This window comes from Mus musculus, chromosome 9, assembly GCF_000001635.26.
Source record: "Mus musculus strain C57BL/6J chromosome 9, GRCm38.p6 C57BL/6J".
NCBI lineage: Eukaryota > Metazoa > Chordata > Mammalia > Rodentia > Muridae > Mus > Mus musculus.
In genome coordinates, this window is record NC_000075.6 from 19,136,510 (window position 1) to 19,138,647 (window position 2,138).

At 35.8% G+C, this 2,138-nt stretch overlaps 1 protein-coding gene across 1 annotated transcript; it reads left to right on the top strand.

Moving 5' to 3' along the window:
* Positions 1 to 418: 418 nt before the first annotated feature.
* On the top strand, positions 419 to 1,458 carry Olfr837 (olfactory receptor 837). Its single transcript, NM_146565.2, has one exon. The coding sequence runs from the start codon at positions 486 to 488 to the stop codon at positions 1,422 to 1,424; it is 939 nt and encodes a 312-aa protein (NP_666776.1). The 5' UTR covers positions 419 to 485; the 3' UTR covers positions 1,425 to 1,458.
* Positions 1,459 to 2,138: the final 680 nt, after the last annotated feature.

Below are 2,138 nucleotides of genomic sequence, written 5' to 3' on the forward strand. Positions count from 1 at the left end.
TGGTGAATCAAAATAGTATGTGTAAGATGATTAGTAAAAATTTCAGTTAAATGTCCTTCTATTATCAATTTACTACACAAATCATTCCCATGGACTTTCCTCCTGAAACACAATCTGGATCATTCTTTAATTGTCCTTTTGTAAGGGTAGGTGTCATTTAATTCCAAGCAAAGAAGCTCTTTACTGTAATACAATGACTTTTTATATTTAATCAGGCATTTGTAATTATTCTTATACTGATAGTAGAAGAAAATTCATTATTGGTATAAATTACTAGATAGCAATATCTATGTAGGACAAACTAGATGGTGTTGCTTTCAAATTGTTTACTCACATTCCACTTCTAAAATGGAAATAGAAGGTTAAATTTGAAACCCTAAGGCATATATAATGTTCTCTTCAAACAAATTTAATTGTACAGTGAAACTCTTCATTCCCGTATTTCAATAACTTCTTGCTCCCTTTCCTTAAGATTTATACATAATATGGAAGTTAAAAACAAGTCGGTTGTTTTGGATATTTTCCTTCATGGACTCACAGATGACATAGAGCTGCAGCCCTTCATCTTTGGCTTCTTTTTATGCATGTATTTGATCACCATCTTTGGAAATCTTCTTATAATGTTAGCCATCATTTGTGACTCCCACCTCCACAAACCCATGTACTTCTTTCTCTGCCATCTGGCTTTTAATGACATGTATTTAATCAGCATTACAGTCCCAAAGTTGTTGGTGAATGTACAAACACAGGATCAGAGGATCACTTTAGCTGGCTGTCTGAGCCAGGGATGCTTTGTGGCTGTATGTTTCATCTTTGAATGTTTTCTCCTTGGAATAATGGCCTATGACCGCTACATAGCCATTTGTTTTCCTCTAAGATACACAGTCCTCATCAATCCCTTCTTCTGTGTTATTGTGGTTCTAATCTCTCTATTTATTAGTATTGTAAATGGTCTGCTGCATAGTCTGATGGTGCTGCACTTGTCCTTCTGCACAGACCTGGAAATCCTCCACTTCTTCTGTGAAATTGCACAAATCCTCAAGCTTGCCTGTTCTGACAACCTCATCAACAACATCCTGATATTTGTTACAGCTTCTAGTTTTGCTGGTGTTCCTCTATGTGGAATAATCTTTTCTTATGTTCACATTGTTTCTACAGTATTGAAAATGCCATCATCAGAAGGAAAGTATAAAGCCTTCTCTACTTGTGGGTCTCATTTATCAGTTGTTTCATTGTTTTATGGGACAGGTTTTGGTGTATACATTACCTCAGTAGTAATTGATTCACCGAAGGAAATTGCTATTGCTTCAGTGATGTATTCCATAGTTCCTCCAATGTTGAATCCCTTTGTTTATAGTTTGAAGAACAGGGATATGAAAGAAGCACTGAAGAAGGTAATTGGTAGAACAGTTTCTCTTCCATGATGTATGATTAATCTGTGGCTTGGGTTTTTGAGTGAGTCAAAGTTGTAGGATAGTTCCCAAGTCAAAATGCCAATGATTACTTCTAATATAATTACTCAGTGAACTTAACTTGGATTTTCAGTTGTCTTGTTTCAATTTTACTTCATTGAAGCTGAACATAGAATTTCATTTTTAATGTAATTTTAGTTTATTTTATTTGTTTTGGTGTTTTTCCTCTATGTATGTAACTATATAATGAATATGCTTAATTCCCATATTGGCCAGAGGTGGGGATAAGATTCACTGGAACTAGAACTGTAAATGGTTGGTAACTGTCCAATAGGAGGTCAGGATTGAATCCCAGTCCTGAAGTGGAGCAGCCACTATTTTATGCACCAAAAAAAAAAAAAATCTAGCCCACTACTACTACATCTATTAACATGTATATGTGTGTTTGCGTGCATTTGTGTTTCCTATATATGTATGTGAGTAACTACTTAGGCAGGAAGTGTTTTTTAGATCCCCTTGAGCAGAAACTCTGGTTGTTGTAACCTGATCAGCCATAGTGCTGTGAAGATACTCTCTGGAAATGCAGCAAGTACGGTCAATCTCAAAGCCATTATCTCAGCCCTCATTGCCTCATAGTTTCTAAGCTGGATATAGAATTTCTTCTTTATTCAGCTCCCAGGAAAGGGGCTGTGAAGATGAATTTTAACTCTCTCTCTCTCTCTCTCT

What these genes read in the sequence shown, in the direction of transcription:
- Olfr837 (NM_146565.2), top strand. Translation starts at nt 486, where the DNA reads ATGGAAGTTAAAAACAAGTCGGTTGTTTTGGATATTTTCCTTCATGGA.